The 19,918-nt window shown below is 52.5% G+C and overlaps 1 protein-coding gene and 1 long non-coding RNA gene across 8 annotated transcripts in view; one reads left to right on the top strand and one right to left on the bottom strand.

Moving 5' to 3' along the window:
• Positions 1 to 16,366, bottom strand: part of TNRC18 (trinucleotide repeat containing 18) — a 75,632-nt gene extending 59,266 nt beyond the window's left edge. For 3 of the 7 annotated variants that reach the window (XM_074313967.2, XM_074313971.2, XM_074313968.2), the window contains exon 1: positions 12,970 to 13,277. In XM_074313967.2, the coding sequence (XP_074170068.2) occupies positions 12,970 to 13,243 (274 nt within the window). In that variant the 5' untranslated portion in view covers positions 13,244 to 13,277. Of the gene's footprint in view, positions 1 to 12,969; positions 13,278 to 13,751; positions 14,159 to 14,983; positions 15,298 to 15,425; positions 15,580 to 16,039 lie in introns of those variants that run through there. The other 4 variants (XM_019753620.3, XM_074313972.2, XM_088798787.1 and 1 more) reach the window with 3 other exon arrangements.
• Positions 16,367 to 16,527: 161 nt separating this feature from the next.
• LOC141567323 (uncharacterized) lies at positions 16,528 to 18,971 on the top strand. The gene is made up of 2 exons (XR_012489925.2): positions 16,528 to 17,239; positions 17,713 to 18,971. It is a non-coding gene; the product is annotated as an uncharacterized LOC141567323 (long non-coding RNA).
• The last annotated feature ends 947 nt before the right edge of the window (positions 18,972 to 19,918 follow it).

Genomic DNA, 19,918 nt, shown 5'->3' with positions numbered 1-19,918 from the left:
ATTAGTTCCTTCTTTATTGCACTTCCTTGTTTATTGTTCCTCTCCACCCACTGGAACAGGAGTCGGCAAGCTTTGTCTTGAAAGGACCAGATAATACTTTAAGCATTGCAGGCCTATTCTGCCTGCTGCAGCAAAAGCAGCCACAGACAATACTCAAACAATGAGGCTTCGTTCCAATAAACTTTATTTATAAAAATTGGAGGTCGACCAGATTTGGCCCTTGTTTGCAGACCCCTGGATTACAATGTGGGTTTCCTCCATCCCAAGTGCCCTACACAATGCAGATAGTAGGTGCTCAATTAATAGTTATGGGCAAGATCAAGATCGGCTAGGGCTGAGGAAGGAGGAAGAGGGGGCCTTTCCTGGGGCCCTACTTAACAGCCAGCGTGGGGTTTGCTAGAGGCTTCAAGACATCCATAGGGAATATAGTCAATAGCACTGTAATAACTATGGTTTCAGATGGGGACTAGACTTATCGGGGAAATCACTGTGTAAGATATATAAATGTCTGATCACTATGCTGTACACCTGAAACTAATATAATACCGTGTGTCAACTGTAATTGAAATTATTTAGTATTCTTTTAAAAAAGGTCTCAAGGCTTCGCTTCATTCTGTCTCCCCACCTCCCTCAACTCTGGGAGGGTGGTTTCTTGTCCTTTTTACAGATCAGGAAACTGAGGCTGATTCCAAAATCTACCACTTTTTCACTCTGCCCCACCACCCAGACACCAGACCCTATTTTCATATTTTCACTCGCAAAGTCCCCTGCTTAACCAAACACAGAACAAATATATTTTCCCTTTCTATTTTAAAATATTTTGGCCTCGCAAGCAAAAGGACTGCATCTGTTAAGAAGTCACCAGAGGCTGTCATCAGAGTATCTGATCAGCAAGATCAAATCAGGGTTATCTCACCCAGAAAAAAGCTCATTCCAGCCCAGAGCATGTGACTTAGGCGTTTCTATGACAGCAGGTGAAAATAGCATGAGGACCTTCTTGATAAAACAACCTTCAGACTCCTTGTGACCCCACTGGGTTTCGGTTTGAAGAGGTCTGTACTATCTACGCCAAAAAATGGGTTAAAGCCCTGGCTGCAGAAAGAATCTTATCCCTCAGTCAGACGCCAATGAAGTTACAAAGAAAGAACGATGGTAAATGCCGAATTTAGGGAAAAGTTAACTGTCCGTTAGTATCACAATGGACTATCAAAACAGGGTGATGTCACTTTCATCCATCAAATTAGCATGTTTGGTTTGGTTAGAGGGGAGGGCAGGGCGGGACACCGGGAGGGTATGGGCAAAGCCAGCCCATCCTCAGCTTTTGGAAAGCAAATCACTTAAGGCTTATCAGGCCCAGGAAGGCATGGACACACTTCTGGGGGTTCCTCCCAGGGAAATCACCAGACTTGTGGGCAAAGATGTCCTTACTAGGATGCTCAGGGCAGCCAGTCATCTCCAGATTCAGTACAACCCCAGTCAAATTCCAGAGGAACAAGATACTGTGTGACTCCACTTATGTGAGGAACTAGAGAAGCCAAGTTCAAAAAGACAGAAAGTAGGAGGGGGTCTGGGGGAGGGGAAAGAGTTGTTGTTTCATAGGCACAGGGTTTCAATTTGGAAAGATGGAAACATTCTGGAGATGGATGGTGGTGACTGTCACACAACAAACAACGTGAATGTGCTTGATGCCACAGAAAAAAAATGGTTAAAATGGTAAATTTGTTATGTGTATTTTACCAGTTTAAAAAAAGTTATATAGAAACACAAAGGATCAAGAATAGCCAAGGTAACCTTGAAAATGAAGTACCAGATGAATACCAAAACATCTACACGTGGGCCAGCCTGGTGGTTCAGGTGGTTGGAGCGCTGTATTCCTAACGCAGAGGTCGCCAGTTTCCCACATGGGCCAGTGAACTGCGCCCTCTACAGCTAAGGCTGTGAACAACTGCTCTCCCTGGAGCTGGGCAGCAGTGGGCTGCCATGAGCAGCCGGACATCGGCGTGAGCTGCTGTGTGCTGCCATGGGCTACCATCTGCCACCACGAGCGGCCAGTAGCCAGCGAAAGCGGCCGGCAGCCAGCATTGAGTGGCCGGCAGCCATCGTGAGCAGCCAGCAAGAGCTGCCGTGAGCTGCTGTGAGCGGTGGACTGACTGCCTCAGCCAGGGGGAGAGCAGGGCTCAGAATACCAGCATGGGCCAGGGAGCTGTGTTCTACACAACTAGACTGAGAAACAACAGCTTGAACCAGAGTGGGGGGGGTGGGGAGGGGAGGCGGAAGAAAGGGGGGGGAAATCTACACGTACAATAATGAAGCTGGTGGGCATAAGCACAAATTCCATGAACAGACCTATTGAACGGGACCGTCCAGAAACAGTCCCACAGGTGCACATGGTGGAGAAAGGATGGTTTTGTAATCTACGCTTGGATCTGGTCAGCTTGGATCTCCATATGGGAAAAGCCATGAATGTTGACCCCCTACTTCACACCACACATAAAAATCAATTCCAGGTGGATTGCAGATCTCCATGTGAAACGCAAAATAAGAAAGCGTCTAGAAGAAAACCCTGGATGATGGCAGGCAACAGTTTCTCAAAGACCATGTAAAAAGCAGTAGCCATAAAGCTAAGACTGACATACTGGATTACATTAAAACTAGGAGCTTCTATCCATCATCACACGACACCATTAGGAGAAAGATGAACCACCGCGTGGAGAAAGACCTGTATAGTATGAGTATGTCACCAGTGAAGGGCTTGCATCCAGAATATATAAAGAGCTTCTGCAAATCAATAAGACAAAGACAGACAACTCAATGTAAAGACGAGTGAAAGACTTGACAGGAGGATCACGAATAAAAATGTCCAAATGCCCAATAAACTCATGACAAGGTACTCAGCCTCTTACACCATGGAGGAAATGTACATTAAAACTACTACACACCCACCAGAAGGGTTAAAATGAAAACAGGAGAGATAGACAATACTAATACACAACCAGCGGGAGCGTAAATTAGCACAACCACTCTCAAAGAGTTTGGCAGAACCTGCCAATCTTTCTGACCCAGCCATGCCCTCACAAGTAAGTGTAGAAATGCACATAGCAAGTCGGACTTCAAGAATCTTTCCACCAACAATGGCCTAACTTGGAAAACAAACCAAATGTCCATCAACAGCTGGATAAACAAATTGCAATATTATCATACAATAGCACACCTTCAGCAAGTAGATTTACAACCACACAAAATACAACATGATAAATCTCAGGACCTCACACAAAGGAGAACACACCATGTGCTTCCATCAATATGATGTGTACAAACAGGTCAAGATAGAGGTCACGTGGGGAAGGGGCAGTGATGGAATGGTGCGTCTGGGTTTCTTTGTTAATCTGGTTGATGGTTACACCGGAGGGTTCAGTTTGTAAAAAAAAATAATGGAGCTGTATACATTTATGATCTGTGCTCATTTCTCTGTGAATCTTAAATCCCAGTAAAAAATATCCTTTAAAAAGAGATCAATGGATAGGGGAGGGGCAATCTAAATATAAGCACGGTAAACATTACATTTAGAGTAATTTTCATGGAAAACTCACATTGACAAAATTTGCAAAAACCACAGCTAGTAAATAAAGTGAGCCAAGAAAGGAAAAAGGAAAGAGAAAGAAAAATTCCTATCAATATGCCTCCTCTCCCTGGCCCCTGACTTTCTTGCACAGTTCAGGCTGTGCTCCTAGATCCTTTACATCCCCGCTGTGTGACCTTGGGGAGGAAACAACCTCTCAGTGCCTTACTTTCCTCGAAAGTAAAATGAAAGCGGCAAGAAAAGAAAAAAGCTGTGATGGGTCACGCCTGTCCTCTGCTTCGTGGCAATCCACTGTCCTGGAGGAAGGTGCCACGTGACAGACAAGCCCAGCAGGGGTAGCGGACAGGGGGCTTACCCTGCATAATCTTTCTGCTGTGGCTAGGTCACAGGACCGATGGCCACTGCCACCGTCCCCAAGCTCCCATCAGTGCAGCAGAAGTGGCTGAGCGCTTTGAACTGCAAAGGTTCCTCTAAGCCAAACAGATGCTCAGGAGCCACTGAGCCACTGAGCCAGACAGATCCACCAGCTCCTGCCCCACCCGGTCAGGAGGGCAGGGGTCCAGTGGGGCCCGGGGACTGGCCCAGCCTCCCCACCCCATCCTGCCCAGATACAGGGCTTTGTTCCTGCAGCTCCCTCACTCGGTGCTCCCTCCCCTCCAGCTGAACCCCCTCACCCAAGGGGTCAGATCCCAGCAGGCATCTTTTAGCATCCCACAGCACCCAGCGCCTCCCCACAAAAGGGCAATCTGGGTTAAACTCCATCCCTCCCTATCCTGGAATTTGGGCCTGCGGTGGGCTGGAACTTTGACTTGCCCCAACCAGATGCCCAACCCACAAAGTAGGTGCTCAAATCCCAAGGCCACCCAGGCCCAGGGCGGTCAAGGCCGTAGTCCTGACAAAGATATGCAAATGCTTCCACCCCAGTCTCGCCCCAGGGCTCCAGACAGTCTCTCAATTCTAAAGCAATTACAGAGGATTTCCCCATTGATTTTTATTCCCCCTAACAGAGACCTGGGCCTAGAGGAAGAAGCGGTAGGGACAGAGGGAAGGCCTTAGGCACTCCTGCTTCTCCCGAGGTGAGTGGGGAGGACAGTGACAGGAGTCAGGTCTCCCAGGCACGTGGGCCAAGGGAAGGAGAGCGGGCTGATCCTAGGAGAGGTGGCACAGAGTTCTATCAAGACAAATCCCTTCCCAAATGCCAGAACCTCATGAAAATGACAGGAATGGTGTTTAAAAAGGAGAGAACACAAGAGAGGAATGAACGGGAGACTACTTCCACAACATTTGGAAACGGGAAAACAGGTACAAGAGGTTGGCAGGATGGGGAGTGGGGAAACTGACGCCTAAGCTTGGAAACGGGAGCCATCAAGAAACGGAATCTAACACCACAGACCTCGCAGCACTAAAGACCAAGGTGCAGAGAGGAGCAAAGGAAGAACTGAGAACTCCCCCACTCCCAGGAGCCTCCTTGTTTACTAGGGAAATAAGCAGGACTGGTGCTGGATTCTCAGGACTAGGGTGGAACCAAAACGAAAATGAGGTCTCAGCGAAAATCCTCATCTTCAAAAGGTACACTCGGCTCTTGGAAGAGGAGCAGCCAGGTTTAAACTTCCTGCACGGGATTCCTGCCTGGGAGACTGACAAAATCAGAAAGGAAAGACTGACAGACACATTCAGGAATTCCAGATTGCTAACAAGTCCCATCCCTGGATCTGAGTCCAGTCAGCTTGTTAGTGCCTCTTACATAACAAGAGACACCAGGGAGTCAATCACCGAGTCTCCAACATGAAAGACAAGAAGAAAAAGACCCAGCGGAACAGAGACAATGTATGACAGAAGAAAACTCCAGAAAGAAAAAAAAATACAATTAATCCCCTCAGTAATGAAAAATGTGTCCATGAAACAAGAACAGGATGCTATTAAAAAAGAGGAGCAGCCAGATTATATGAGCTCCTAGAAGTTTAATATATGACGACAGCCTAATTAAAAATCAACCTGAAAGGTCAGAAGAAGACACAGTTGAGAACATATCCTAGAAAGCAGAAAAAACAAAGAGATAGAAAATCGCAAAGAAAGTTTAAGAAAAGAAGAGCAGTCCAGGAGAGCCAATATCTAATAGGAGTACTAGAGAGAACAGCAAAAAAGGTGGGAAGAAAATTATAAAACACTAGTAAAATTCATAGTCATTCAAAAAAATTCAGACTGGAGGCTTTCTTTCCAAATTGATCTGGCTTATGGAGCACCCAAACAGCAAAGGCAGAAGGACCCAGAATGAGGCACGTCAACATGAAATTTCAGAATGCCAAAGATAAAAGAATAACGACAGTAATAACATTGATGAGGTTTACTTTGTGCCAAGCAATGTTCCAGGAATTTATGTACATAATTTCATTTAGTCCTCATACAAACCATAAAAGGTAAGCCCTATTACTCATTTTACAAAAGAGAAAACAGAAGCACAAAGGGTCAGGTAATGTGTCCAAGGCCATCCAGCGAGTGTGTGGAAAATAACGTATATGAATTTGAGAGCCCATGATCTTAATTATGACATGGTTCCAACAAATCTTAAGCATTTGGAAAAGGGGAAAGAAGTTCACATACAAGGATCAAGAATCAAAAGACCGTGTTTCCCTGAAAATAAGACTTAGCTGAACCATCAGATCTAATGCATCTTTTGGAGCAAAAATTAATATAAGACCCGGTCTTATTTTAATATAAGACTGGGTATAGTATAATATAATACCAGGTCTTATATTAATTTTTGCTCCAAAAAAACACATTAAAGCTGATGGTCCGGCTAGGTCTTTTTTTTTGGGAAAACACGGTAGTATCACACTCCTCAAAAGTTACACTGGAATATAGAAGGTTATGTTGCAATTCTTTCAAAACACTAAGGGAAATTATTTCCAAAATGCCAGTGAAGTGTGAAGGTAGTAGAAAGGCATTTCAGGCATGCTGAAATAGGCCTGAAAGACATTGTCTTCCATATACTTTCACAGAAAGCTACTGCAAGATGTGCTCCACCAAAACAAAAAAGTAAAGCAGGGGGCCGGCCTGGTGGCTCAGGCAGTTAGAGCTCCATGCTCCTAACTCCGAAGGCTGCCTGTTTGATTCCCACATGGGCCAGTGGGCTCTCAACCACAAGGTTACCAGTTCAATTCCTCAAGTCCCACAAGGGAGGGTGGGCAGCGCCCCTTGCAACTAAGATTGAACACGGCACCTTGAGCTGAGCTGCCGAGCTCCTGGATGGCTCAGTTGGTTGGAGCGAGTCCTCTCAACCACAAGGTTGCCGGCTCGACTCCGGCAAGGGATGGTGGGCTGCGCCCCCTGCAACTAGCAACTAACAACGGTAACTGGACATGGAGCTGAGCTGCACCCTCCACAACTAAGATTGAAAGGACAACAACTTGACTTGGGGAAGAAAAAAAAAAGTCCTGGAAGTACACACTGCTCCCCAATAAAGTCCTATTCCCCTTCCCCAATAAAATCTTTATATAAAAAAAAAAATGTAAAGCAGGAAAAAGGAAGGCATGGGAATCAGGAAACAGGAGATCTAACACAACAGAGGCAAAGGGAGTTTGAAGGATTACCGCCCCACCACAGGCCCAAGCACCAGGCAAAACAGACTAGAACAGGAAGACGTAAAATTCCAGCAAGGAACTCTCCAAGAAAAGAAACAGGCAGCTCATCCAATAGATTTGACCAAGAGACTGGAAGACAGAGATTCTAAGAAATCCCAGCAAATGGGGGGAAGAGGCAATTAATAACTCCAGGAAATAAAGAAATAAACTCTAGTATACCGCATGGTTCAAATGTATATATTCACAAAGCCAAAGCCATAATAATAAAACTAGTTTAAACAAAACTGTATTTCACATATATAGGGATGATGATAGAAGTAAATATTGGGGGGGGGGTGATATAATAACAATAAACATTTACTAAGTGTTTATTATATTTCATACTACTCTAAATGCTTTACATGTCTTAACTCTTAAATCTTCACAATAATCTCAGGAAGCAGGTGTTTTTATTATCCCCCATTTTACAGATGAGAAAACCAAGGTACAAGAGGTAAAGAAACTTGCCCACAGTCCCCTTGCCCACTAATAAACAGACAGGAGAGTCAGGAATCAGATTCAGGCAGTCTGCAAAATACTCACCTTCCACGAAAGTCAATAGAAAAATCTCAAAAACTGAAATATAACTAGCAATTGAAGCAAATTATTACTTAGAAATATGGATAAAAATGCCAAAAGACTTAAAAGTGGGAATCAGGAATGAGAAGACATGAGGCAGGCAATTGCTGATTTTCTTTAGATCCTTTCCAATGCTACTTGACTTCTTAAATGACGTGTGACTTTTATTCTAAAGTTTATATTAAGGATAAAGCAGAACTGTACACTTTCAATGGGTAGATTTTATGGCATGCAAAGTATCCTCAATAAAATTTACAAAAATTAAATTAGGAAAAACATTTAAAATGCACACACAATCAAACACTACTACATACTCGCCAGAATGTACGTACATAACACCATAAAAAGGAGAAATATAAAATAAAAATGATAAGTTCAGATTGGGGCCCTGGAGTCTAAAGAACCCATGGACCATCCAATTCCAAAGTCCCTGTGCAAGGTCTGGACTAAGGCAAGGGATACACAAGCAAGGAGTTAATGGTCATTGTAATGACAGCAATCACCTTTGCTGTAACTTTTGCAGAAGGCTGTAACTGTGTTAGGCACTGGGCTTGTACTTGCTCATTCAAACTTCACAACAACCAAATGAACTCAGTACCACTAATGGATCCATCTGATAGATGAGAAAATCAAGGCTTACAGAATCACCACATAGCCAGTAAACAGAAGAGCAAGATCTAAACCCCAGCATTCTGACCTTAGCCTCCAGGCCATCCTGCCCCATCTGACGCAGGAGTTCTTTATCTGGAGCCTGAAGGCAGGATGGGAACCTTGGCTGACTCATGAAAGCCCAGAATGTATAAAACTGGTAGTGAGTGTGTAAAGAGAGCTTTTGGTTCCAGGCTGAGGGTCCATCACTTTCATCAGCTCATAAAGGAACCTCAGATGCAGGTAGTGGGTGCATTCATGTCCTGCAGAGGTGGCGAGGAGCTTTGGTGGTTCCCACCTACCGTGTTTCTCCGAAAATAAGACCTAGCTGGACCATCAGCTCTAATGCGTCTTTTGGAGCAAAAATTAATATAAGACCAGGTATCATATCATATTATATTATACCCAGCATTATATTATATTATGTTATATCATACCCACTCTACCCACTCTTATATTAAAATAAGACTGGGTCTTATATTAATTTTTGTTCCAAAAGACACATTATAGCTGATGGTCCGGCTCGGTCTTATTTTCAAGGAAACACAGTAATAGCCCTGACTTCCTCCAAAGTCAGATGCCAGGCCTCTGTGGGTTGCTTGTCTGGTACAGACCCAAGCCTGGGGGGCCAAGACTGACTGCTCACCAGAACTCCCAGCAGCCCCTAGGGAGGCCCAAACCCTATCCTGACAGCAGCTCCCATTGGTCCCCTCAAAATCTGGGCTGGGAAGTAAAGGACGGGGGTACCACTGGGTGGAAGACCGGGCCACACATGACCAGGTAGGAGTTATGTCAGACTGCAGATGGGTCCACACAGGAAGTTAAGAGCGTCCCAAGCTGGCCACATCCAGATCAAGAATGCCCAATCACAACCTCTCCCCAAATCTGGTCCTCCCCATTCCTCCAAAAGTAGCACTTTCCAAAAATCCAGGCGTTGTCCCCATTCACTGCCTGTCCATATCTCTTAGCAGCGCAACCTCCACAAGGCTCCAAACGCTGGTCACCTCCAGGCTCCATCCCTGGTCACTATTCACCTCCCTAAAGCCTCTTTGCAACTGACTGGTCACCTGCTTCTGTCCCCATCTACCAAACAGTCTCCAGCCAGAAATCTACACTCATGTTCCTCAAATGCTTATTTTGAAATAATTTCAAACTCAGGGAAAAGTATGAAATAGTGCAACAAACTGCCATATGACCTTTCCCCGGTCCCGCAATTGTGAACTGCTTTCTCACCCCGTGTACTACTTGATGTCATTAGGTGTATCATTATTTCCCATATAGTACATAAATTACACTGTTTTTTTCTCTTCCTGAACCATTCCCCAGTAAGTTGTAGCCATCACGTCCCCTGCCCCTAAACATTTTAGTGTTCTTCCTTCCTAAAAGCAAGGGCATTCTCTTACATAAACACAACACAGTTATCAACTTCATGAAACAATATTGACTTTATACTATCAGCTAATCTACAGTCCATATTCCAATTTCGCCAATTGCCCCAATGATGTCCTTTAGAGCAATTTCTTCCCTGCTCCAAGATCCCATCGAGGGCCATACATGGCCTTCAGCTGTCACAATTTTTTTTAAGTCTCTTTTAATCAGGAACAGTTCTTGGCCTTCCTTTGCCTTGCATGCCACTGACATTTTTTAAGAGTCCAGACCAGTTCTGTAAAATGTCCCTCAATTTGAGTCACTCCTTCCACTGCTTTTTCAGTCCTGTTTCAAATTCCAAGACCTCATTACAGGTCCCACCCTCCTCCTACCACCTTCCTTGCCCGTCCCAGCTCCCCCCACCCCCAGCCATTCTCAGACTCACAGCCCCTCACCACTCAGGCCAAAACAGACCCTCAGCATTCTCTGTCCATCAAAGCCTGCATCTCTACTTAAAATGATTTTGTTCCCTGATTTGCGTGTTTATTGCCTGGCCCCCATACTAGGATGGGACCTCCAATAAAAGCAAAGATTTTTGTCTGTTTGGTCACTGCTGGATCCCCATGCCCAGAGCAGCGCCTGGCGTGCAGGAGGCACTTGGAAATCATTTGCTGAGTAAAGAACAAGCCAGGAGAGAAAGTGCTGGCGGGTAGAGCCAGGGGGCCTGGAGGCCCTTCCAGATTCCAGAACCTCCCCCAGGCCTCCCTGTGCCTCTGACCAGAGGAAGAAGCACCCAGCAAATCTCCCTTATCTTTGGGATCACATCACTCCACCAGCTAGTCCACTGATTAATCGTTTTAAATCAATCCCAGTAGGCTGACTGGCTGAATTCCACAGATACAGATGATGAACCCTGAGAAGGCTGTGACCCCCAGTGTCCACCGGCCAATCCAAAGTGCAAGGCTCCCATCCTGATCCTTGGTTCCCACCCCTCATTCACGTATCCTCCAGGATTGGGGGGCAGGTAGAATCAACATCCAAGTACAAAATACTGCTAATAGCTCTTTAATTGCAACTGAGGAGGGCTGGGTCCTGGCCTCCCAACTCCAAAGCAGAAAGGCAAGCTTTCCAATTCCAGTTGCTTGTCATTTACTTGTATGCTTCACCAGTGGCTGTGAACATTTAGGGCTCACATATATATCTATACTCAAGGTTATGGGAAAGCTAAACCACCACCCTTTCTCCCAAACCCCATTTATTCTGGACTTCACCTCCTCTTCTTCAAAGGAAAGAGCCGAACTCATCCGCCTACAACCATGATGCAGAAGGCAGCTTCTCCTGCAGACCCTCCCCACAGCAACCCTCCTGTCAATAGCTCTCTGGATAGGGTCCCAGCATCCCCCCAGCCAGGGTCCCTCCCACCCTGAGCTCTCCCAGGGCAGCTCCCTCTGCCGAGGAGGGTTCAGTGGATCAACCAGGACCCCGCCCACGCTGGAGTCCAGAGGTAACAGGGATGGCCCCTCATTCCCTCACTGTGTGACCCGGGGCAAATGGCTCAGCCTCTCCGGGCTTCCCAGTACAAAAATAAACAAAGATGGGGTTGATAACGCTGGCCAGACCCAAGAAGCTGACAGCCAAGAAGGCGAGGCCGTTGAAAGAGAAATTTTAGCACCTGCACCCCATAAAAAAGCGGGGGAGGAGTGCTGGGTTGAGAGATTTGTAATCCAGCCCCACCCAAGCTGTGAATGGGGAGCAGCTCCCCACCTCCTGGCTAATGGGATTAGTTAGCACAGGGCTCAGTTAGCTGGGCGTTGGCCTGGGGTTGAGGTCTCTGTGAGACCACTCAAGGTCGGGGCAGCGCCAGCCCCCCACCCTTCCCTCCCGGTGCAGCACAGGGCCGAAGGGCGGCTTCGGTGGCTTTTCCCCTGCAGCGTTTCCCGAGCCCGCCTGCTATTTCCTCCATGACCTCAGCCGCCGAGTACGCAGTTAGGCAGCTCCTAACGCGGGAGCGGGAGGCGCCAAGGCAGGCCTCTGCGGCCAACTCCGGCTGTACTTCCTCGTCCTGCCGGCCTCCGGTCAAGTCGCTTCCCCGTTTCCCGCCTCAACCTCCTCATCTACCTAATGGGCGTTGGGCGGTCTGACTGCTGCGGTTAGGTCAGGCGCAGCTCTGGCACGGTGCGCGCACGCCCAGGCGCCCCAGGAGTAGTGACTTGTTTTCACTGCTTCGGATTAGGGCACTTGGCCTCTGCCCGCCAGACTCCGATGTGAGACCGGGAGTCCGCGGGGCCCCTCGCTGACTCTCAGACAGCGAGCGAAGGCCCTACCAGCCAGGGAGACCCCAGGACCGATTCCCAGGACGCTGACCCCCTGCCCACCACCGCGGGCTGGAACGAGACCCGATGAGCTCAAAAGACACGCAAACAAAAATTACCGCGGCCTCTGGGGGCGTACAAAAGGGGACGTCCCAAGGGGCCCTTTGTACCCCGGGGCCTCCCACAACCCTTCCTCTAGGGTCTCCAGCGCTCTTCTTACGCCGTCCTCGCGGCCCCCCGGGGCGGAATGCAGCCCCCAGGGGGAGACGCGCGCCCTGGTCCTCGCACCCCCGCCGACGGGGGATCTCTGCGCTCGCAGCCCCCGCGCGGCCCCTCCCCCGCCCAGCGCCTCACAAAGGCCCTTTGTCTCGCTGAGTCCCGGGACTCTGGTTCCTGAAAAGTTCCAGGAGGAAAACCAAAGAGAGACAAAAACGGCGAGCGCGGCAAAGTGGGCAGGGTCGGTGGGACAGGGCCAAGGCGGCGCAACGGCCAGAGGTGTCCCCTCCAAGACCCCAAGGCCTAGGAGAGCACGGGGGCTCCCCGAGAAATCACAAGAGCCCTAGACTACTTCGGAGCGGGAGAGGTGGGTTTTCCAAAAGTCGAGGCGTGAGACGCCAGGCACAAACTGGAGGCAGCCCGGGAGGAGGGACCAGATCTCGTGCAGCGGCGGGAGGCAAGTGTGGAGGGCCCCGCGACTCCCTTCCCACGGCGCCCGACTGAAGCGGCCGCGGCTCGCCGGGACAAGCTTCTGCCTCCCCGTCGCTGTCCCCACCGAACCTGGGCAGCCCCTCTCGAGAAATGGCGAAGGCCGCTGGGCCTTCTCCAACTCCTCCCGCGGTTGGATGTCAGGCGCAAGGTTTACCCAACGCCGCTCGAGCCCGGCTGCTCCGCTCTCGCGCCGCTTCCATCCCCCAGCTTCGGGGCGGCGGGGGCCCAGTTTCTGCGTCTCCGTCGCGCTCCCCTTCCCTCCAGAGTACAAAGGGCCCCAGGGGCCGGGGTCGCTGCTCTCCTACCAGGATGTGGGTTCCGGGAACGCTGTTCTCCCAGAGGGCGAGGGGCTCCCGAGGGCCGACGCCCGCCGCCGGAGACCAAGGTCCCAGGACTGGGGTTTCCGTCCTCCCCACACCCCCAGGCATTCGGGGCTGGCTGGAGACCCCGCACCGCTCGAATGGAGAAGCTAGGAATTAGTGGAGAAGCTAGGAATGGAACTGGGGCCCACCCGCGCTGGCAAAGCCGTTTATCAAGAATAGATTCGAGCTCCGGGAGTGAATGTCTCAAAGAATGTAGGACTGGTTTCTCGCCCAGATTTTGAAAACTCCAGCCCAGCGTCAGCCGCAGGGGCTCGGGGGTTGCATTCGCCCCAGATGGCTCCAATTTCCGCAGACTGGTGAGAAACCGCGCGCCCGGGGAGGCAGCGGAGCAGCGCGCCCCTGTCCGCGGGCGCCACCCGATCGGCCTCTGCCCTGGGCCCAGGGGTCTCCCCGCCCCGAGAGCCGAGACTGCTCGCACCCCCGTGGACAGGCCGAGAGGGAGGCGCCGCGCCACCGTCGCGAACGCTGGGGAACAAACCCAGATGTATTTCCGGGGCCTCCCTCCTTGGATCTGGGGGGGGGAGCGGGGGCTGACACGGCGCAGAGTACTTACCAGGGTGCGGGTGGAGGTTGAGGCCGGCCATGTACTTCCCAGGCGGCAGCGGGCCCTGCAAACCCGAAGCGGGCAGGCGTCCGGCCGTGGCCGCACCCACGCGGTGGCTGTCCATCGCCAGGCCGGACAGCAGCGGCGGCGGGGGGCCGTGCACGGACCGCGGAGGCCCAAAGTCTCGGCCATCCATCCTCCGCGGGAGTGCCGCGGCCAGCCCCCCACCCGGCCCGCTGGCCTCGTTCAGCGGGACCTAAAAGTTCGGCCTCAGCGTAGTCCCAGAGTCCTCGGGTAGCGGGGGCTCCGCGGCGTGCATGGCGGCGGCGGGCCCGCGGCCCAGGACGCACAGGCGGCCGGAGGTGGGGCCCCTCCCGGCGACCAGGCAGAGCTGAGCGAGGCGGCGCACACGGCGTCTTGGCGGGGAGAGGAGAAAGGCCGCGGAATAAACAGGGGAGAAAAGGAAAAAGGGGAAGAAAAAAACAAGTTTCAGAAAGTCGTCTCGCCGTTCGGTGTCAGGGGCTGCCGATGTGGTGGCCAGAACGAAATCGGGAATAGCCCATTTTCCATAAAAAGTAAAAATCCATTTTCTTTCCTCCGGTGGCTTCCGGCGCCGCGGCCGGGGCTCGGAAAGTGACGGGTAGCCCGCTGCGCCCCAGCCCGGACTCTGCCTGGGCGGCTCACGGGCCCTCCCGCACTGAGCAAGTCCCCTCGGCCGCGCCCGGACGGCGCAAATACAAACCTTCGAAGTGTGTTTGATTCCTGGGCGTCACATGCTCCAGGGTTTCAAACCGTGAAACCTTTCCAAGAGCAGTTCGCAATGTCTCTCTAAACACTGTCACTATCTGACCCGGAAAGTTTAATATTTAATCTTTAGGGGCCCTCGCCTGAGTTTGGTTTCCCTGAGGTCGTCCCGAGCCGCCCAACTCATGGTTTTTTCGTGAGAAAGGGTGCAAAGCGGCTTTACTATTTTTAAAGAGACTCGCCGCCCCCCTCCCTCGGGCCACTGTGAGTCGCTGAATCGGAGTCCGAGCCGAGGACCCGAGACGTGGCATTCTCGCCCGAGGACTGAAACGAATCCTTCCCAACAAGCTTTGGTTTCATTTTCCAACGCCCTGGCCTGGGAATCCTACGGCCTGAGACGTAGCCTGGCGCGGGTATTTGAGGGGCGTCAGAAGGGAAAGAAGGGGCTCAAGGGTCTCGCTCCTACCCTAGCTTCCCCCAACCCCAAAATAACCTACAAAGAAAATCCTCGAACCGCGCGGGCCGACCGAAGGGCGCCTCCCCCAGCACTGGGAAAATCCCCCTGTAGTTCCAGTTTAAAGCTGTTTGTTTAAAAGATTTGTGTTGGCCGATTCCCGTGGGGGCGGGAGAGGGTCTTGGAGCCAGCCCTGCCCTCGCTCTCCGTCTGACTACAGGAGCTTGTATTCCTGATTCCGGAGGCCGGAGCGCTCCTAGAGCCGCAGATCACGCCAAAGCCACCGGCTCCCAGGTGCCCGCCCTGCGTCCCGCGCAGCGAGCGCGGTGCAGACCCCTCGACCGCCAACCCCCCGGCCTCCTTTTCCAGCCTCCCTCCACAACTTTGTTAAAGGTGCTCATTTTAACCCGGTTTTGGTTACAACCACCTCCTCCTCCCTCTCTCCCTCCTTCCCATCAATCTCTGGTTACCAGATCCGCGTTTACTTTGGAAAAATCTAAGATCGCCACATCCGAGGATACATGTCTTAAGAAGGCGATGAGCTTTCCGTGATTTTTTAAAAAATGTTCTTTGTGTAGCTTTTCTAAAAGCCAGAGCTTCAGGGCATGCCCCGGCGCCCCACTTTGGAGAAGTCGGGCTGAAGCCCCCTGGAAAACCCTCGCTCTGGTAGAGAAGCTGGCTCAGCCATCTGCGGGCTCCGCTGCGTTCTCCCTACTTTTTTCTCCCTTTTAAATGCAGTTAAAATGGCTGAATTCCGGCTTTTAATTAAAAACAGCCTATAATCGAAAGCGTTTAGGCGTCCCTGGCTCCCCCGCCGCCTGCCGGGAACCGAGAAGAGAACCGACGCCCCTCGGCCCAGCTGGGCAGGTTGTAGAGGGGCTGGGGGCTCAGGTGGGTGCTCCGGGCGCAGCGGCTCGCCCCCACCCTTCCCAGGGCGCCCCCACCTCGCCGGCCCTTGTCCCCATTCCATTCTCGGGGGCTGGAAAGCTGCGGGGATCCCCCGGAGCACCCCGAGTGGGAGGCGGGTTGGGGGGGCAGCTGGAGAAGTTTGGAGACCATCGCGCTTGGCCAGGGGCGGGCGGGCGACCCGGCGGCGTACCTGGCGCGGCGGGGCTCCCGGCTCCGGGCTCCGGCGACAGCGACTCCGGTGGCAGCCCCGGCTCCCGGCGCGGCTAGGCGCCCTTGCAGCCCGCCATCCCGCGGCCGCAGCTCCCCTTCGCCACCCGCAGCCTCCTCACACTTTTTGCCCGCCTTTCCTTTTTTTGGTAGAAAACCGCTCCCCGGGCCGAGGGCTCGGCGCGCCAACTCCTCCGCCCTCCCGCTGCCGGGTTCCCGCAGCCCCCGGAAAAGCCAGCTTTCCTCCCGCCGAGCTCCCCGCTTTTTAATAAAATCCAGGTAGCGCCGGTTTAAAGAATCCCAAATCTCCATATACAGCCCGGGATTGGAAAAGGTACATTACACAACCCCCCTTTCAAGTTCCTCTCGTTGGATCTAAAAAAAAAAAAAAAAAAAAAAAAAACCAGCGGGGGGGAGGGGGTGACTGGGGGAGGGGAGCACTCTCCGCCGAAGAAACACGCATTGTTCCCGGGTGCCCGCCTCCCCCCCAGGCCGGCCCCCAGCTGCCACCCATTGGCCGCGCGCGCCGCCAATCCCGCTCATGTAAACACCTTGGCCCTCAGCCATTCCTATAAAACCAATTACGGACCAAGGGGCTCCAGCAGTTTCCAGGCTCCCCTCGGCGGGGCTGAATGATCAAAACTGGTGGTGAGAATTTTTCCGGGCCGTTTCTAGGCAGCCCTCCCCCTCCACCAGCTCAGCCCCCCCCCTTCCTCCTTCTCCTCCCTTTTCCTCCCCTCCCTCCCAGCGTCTGGGCTGAGTGATCAAAATAGAGGAAGATGGTTGTCGCCGCAATCCAGGGCTTTGCAAGGCGCGGTTTAATAGGCTGCCTGTCAGCTTCCTGCTCGCAGGAGAAGGTGACAAGCCGAGCGAGCCGAGAAGAGCCTGGGGCCCCGGGGGCTGCACCCCGCGCCTGGCCCCGGCCCCCAACCTCCCGTGGGGCGCGCCTTCTAGAACGCGCGGTGGCGACTCCAAAACAGACAAGGGCTGCTTTTTCCTCCCCCCTCAACCCGCCTTCAAAACAAAGCAGCGATTCATTCCCTTTCCCCCAGCAGCGCGGTTGGGTGGGATGGGCAGGCGAGAAGGCCGTTTTTCTAGCCCCGGCCTGCAGGTCCCTCCCTGAAATGCGGTGTCAGGTGGTTACTGATTAATATTTTGGAGAGGCCGCGACGGCGGGCAGCGGGTGAGTCTCTAATCTTCTAAAAGGGGTTCCTATAGAAACGCGGGTCGGGGCGCGCCCCCCGCTCAGCCCCGACCGGAGCTGCGGCGCTTTGCACCGCGCGCTCCTCCCCAAAGCCTCTCTTGGCGTGGGCGCACCTCACCCTTCCCTCCTCCCCAAAGAAAGCAGAAAAAAGGATTAGATCGGCTGAGCGCGAACTGATTCCCTCTCGATTCTGACATTTCAGCCTATTAGCATTTCTCCACGGGGCCTTCTGAAACCTATTAAAGTGTAATATTAAAAACCTCTTGGCTGGGGGCCTCTCTCGCCTTCCATCCGCCGCGCCCCCTCCAGAGAGGACGAGACCCGGGGAAAAAATCTGTTGAGCTCAGAGGAAGCAGCAGCCAAGCCCAAAAAGTGCTTGGCTGGCCGTGGTGGCCGGAGGGGGAGGGAAGACTCAATCCCCCAGACTTCGTACTTTTATTTTGCGCTTTCAGCAAAATCCTTTCTGGGTTGACTCGCTGGGAGCTGCCTGCGGCAACGTACTTGGCTGCGGGCGCAAGAAGTGCGGACGCAGTCGAAGGGGCCGCCCTGGCGGCCCCCGCACCTTCTCTTCGCAGCCCCGCAGGGACCTATGCCCAGCTGGGCATTACGTACTCTCAAAAGGAAGCTTGGAAGGGCAAAAATCCTTGCCGATCCTGCCTCGGAGAGCCACCGCGGTGACTGGATTTTAATTAAAACAAGAGGAGCCGGCTCTTTCGCCCTGCGCTGCGGACTCAGCGTTTTCGCATAGCTGTATTTTTTTAAATCCATTTTTTAAGGCAACTTTTCTGGAGGGGTTAAAAATGAGCTAGTTAGCGCCCATTCGTTCTATTTTCTTTTATCCACTTTTAGAAAAAAAAGGGGGGTAGGCTTGGAGAGCGAACTGGGGGTGTCTAATTCCAGTATAAATTTGAGGAAAAAAGTTCAGCCTCTTGAGGGCAGTTTCAAGTTGCCCTTGCAGAAGCCTCCTGCGTTGGTTTCTAGGCTGCCCTCTTTTGGAAGCTGGAGATCCGCTGGGGGAGGAGGGAGGAGTGAGAAGGAAAGAAAGGAACGAAAATAGCCGGATCCGAAGGGCACTAGCAGCGGTGTCCATGCTTGCAGCAGGGCGCTCAAGTCTCAGTGGCGGCCGGGGCGGCGGGAGGCTCCCGTGGCAGCCCGGGACAGCCAGGAGCAAAGACGGAGAGGAGAGGGGGGTTAGAAAAAGGTATTGTGCCTGTGTGCCTTGGGGGAGGGGGTGACTAAAGAAAAAAATAGACGCAGTTGAGCTGCGATGGGTTGCTGGAGGCCACCGCAAGGGAAGGGGCTGTGCGTGGGGGCGCAGCCCCGGTGGGCGCCGAGCGTCCTCGAGTCTTATCCAGAGGCCTTTGTGGATTCCTAGTAAACCCTCCCACGCCCGGGCCCCCTTCGCTTCCCCCGCCCCGTTGCCCTTCAATATTTGGAGCCAGACCCTGATCCCCCACCCCGTTATCCCCGCCCTAGATCTGGAATGTTTTTCTTTATTTTAATATAGCTCAAGGAAAAAAAAAAACTATCTTGAGAAAGCTAGGGTGGGGAATACAAAGGGCTTGCAGGGTGGAAAATAACAAAAGCCTATTTTTATAAATGTTTAATGTTTTCACCCCTGGATGCTCCAAGACGCCGTAATTGTGACGGCGGGGTATGTGTGCCATAAATCATTTAGTTGCTAATAAAAATTCTGCCTGTTTGCCCTGGATTTGCCAATGGCGTTTAGCATTTCCAAGTGTGCGCTGCGTCGGCGTGGCGAACCGAGCCTGCATTTCATTAGGGCTGCAGTTCGGTGCAGGCGAGACCCCCCTCCCCCGGCCTTTGTGAGCCCCAACCCCCTTGTGCCGCCCTCCCTGCACACACACCCGCACCCGGAGCGCAGGGCTTGGGGACGCGGAGGCGGTGGCTCCCGGTTCCCGGCCGCAGGGCGGGACGACAGGACAGACCCTGGCCGCGCCGGTTCTCCGAGCTGCTACGTGCGTGGGGACACTAGCAGGCCACGCCGAGGAGCCGGTCGCTCTGATCTTTGTCCCCTCACCGGCCCTGTGCCCTGGTGGCCCCGCAGTCGCTGGGTAAACAGCGGCTGGGAGCCATCTTAGGGCGGAGGACGGATCCCAAACAGAGTGGTAGGCGCCGCCCGGGCTCCTTCAGAGACCCTCGCCACTCGTAGGGGCCTCTGGGGCATCCCTCACCCGGCTTCGGGCTCTGGGGAGGTGTATTCACTGCTCTGGCGGGTCACACTGAAATGTAAAAACCAGGCCTGGGCGCCCAGAGGGGAGCGGGTGACAGCCGCGCAGTCCAGCCGCCATCTTCCGTCCCCTCCCCCCACATACTTCTGCCTACCCGGTGGGAGCCCCGGCCAAAAAGTGTTGACGCAGAGTGAGTGTGTGTGAGTGTGTGTGTGTGTTTTGTACTGACTGGGTGGAAAATCGGCTGGAGGGAGGACCTCGAAACCTCAAACCACAGTTCGCGGAGAACCCGCCCAGGCCAGCGCTGTTGTCCGTGGACAGCCTGGGCGTCCAGAGCCGAGGCCTTTTGTATGTTCCCAGGTCGCCGGTTTCGGTTCCGTAACGGCCCGACTGACAAAATTCTTCCCCTTCGTTTTAAAACCAAAGGACAGGACAATCTTGAGTCCAGTTCTTCCTGGCTGCGCCT

Source organism: Rhinolophus sinicus, chromosome 5 (assembly GCF_057876585.1).
Source record: "Rhinolophus sinicus isolate RSI-liver-muscle chromosome 5, RSI-T2T, whole genome shotgun sequence".
NCBI classification, from domain to species: Eukaryota; Metazoa; Chordata; class Mammalia; order Chiroptera; family Rhinolophidae; genus Rhinolophus; species Rhinolophus sinicus.
This window is presented reverse-complemented; position numbering and strand designations above follow the sequence as displayed.